This window comes from Laetiporus sulphureus (genome assembly GCF_001632365.1).
Source record: "Laetiporus sulphureus 93-53 unplaced genomic scaffold LAESUscaffold_16, whole genome shotgun sequence".
In the NCBI taxonomy this organism is placed as follows: Eukaryota; Fungi; Basidiomycota; class Agaricomycetes; order Polyporales; family Laetiporaceae; genus Laetiporus; species Laetiporus sulphureus.
In genome coordinates this window covers 640,801-641,423 of record NW_024468525.1, presented here as the reverse complement: position 1 = coordinate 641,423, position 623 = coordinate 640,801, and the positions used below count along the sequence as shown (strand labels likewise).

Genomic DNA, 623 nt, shown 5'->3' with positions numbered 1-623 from the left:
GCGCGCGAATATCGGCCTTTACCGGGTAGAGGGAGAGCGCGATGCAAAGGCAAACACGCTGTTTGTTGCCGTGGAGTTTGAGGGGTTCAACCATGGTCAGTTGACGTGCAAGGTAAGGATGCGACGTTACCACTTACAAGAGACACACCTTTCATGTTTACAAATGACTGGCGAACTCCATTTGAACATACGTGAACGCAGACCGCCCGCAGACCTCCGATCTCCAGCTGTCCCAATAAGTCTCTCCTCTATGCACCAGCCGCAACCGGGTCCGCCTGTACCAGCTCCAGATCACTCTCGGGGATGAGCGCATGGCCGCCTTCATCGCGCACAACCACGGCCCACCCGGCCCCGCCTCCTCTCGCTACAACTCTGACCACCTGCTCCTCCTCGAGCGCCATCTCCGCGGTTCCCTCTGGCTCGAACGCAAACAGGGCATGGTACAGACCAGGCACGAGCGGCTCGTCCTGGCTCGGATACGTCCCGTCGTCGTCGTCCTCGCCGCCGAAACTCTGAGGCTGGGCACGGGCATACGGGTCGTCGTCTTCCTCCGTCAGCGAGCTCGCGTCGGAACTGCGCTCAAAGTCCGTGCGCGAGGGGCCCGCATCGGCAGATGAGGAAGC

General features: G+C 61.0%; 1 protein-coding gene across 1 annotated transcript; it reads right to left on the bottom strand.

Annotated features, from left to right (window-relative positions):
- Positions 1-248: 248 nt before the first annotated feature.
- Positions 249-572, bottom strand: LAESUDRAFT_758769 (uncharacterized protein; the record flags this gene model as incomplete). Its single annotated transcript, XM_040912490.1, has 1 exon — positions 249-572. A coding segment is annotated over one exon (324 nt), but the record flags the coding sequence as incomplete, so codon positions are not given.
- Between the last annotated feature and the right edge of the window lie 51 nt (positions 573-623).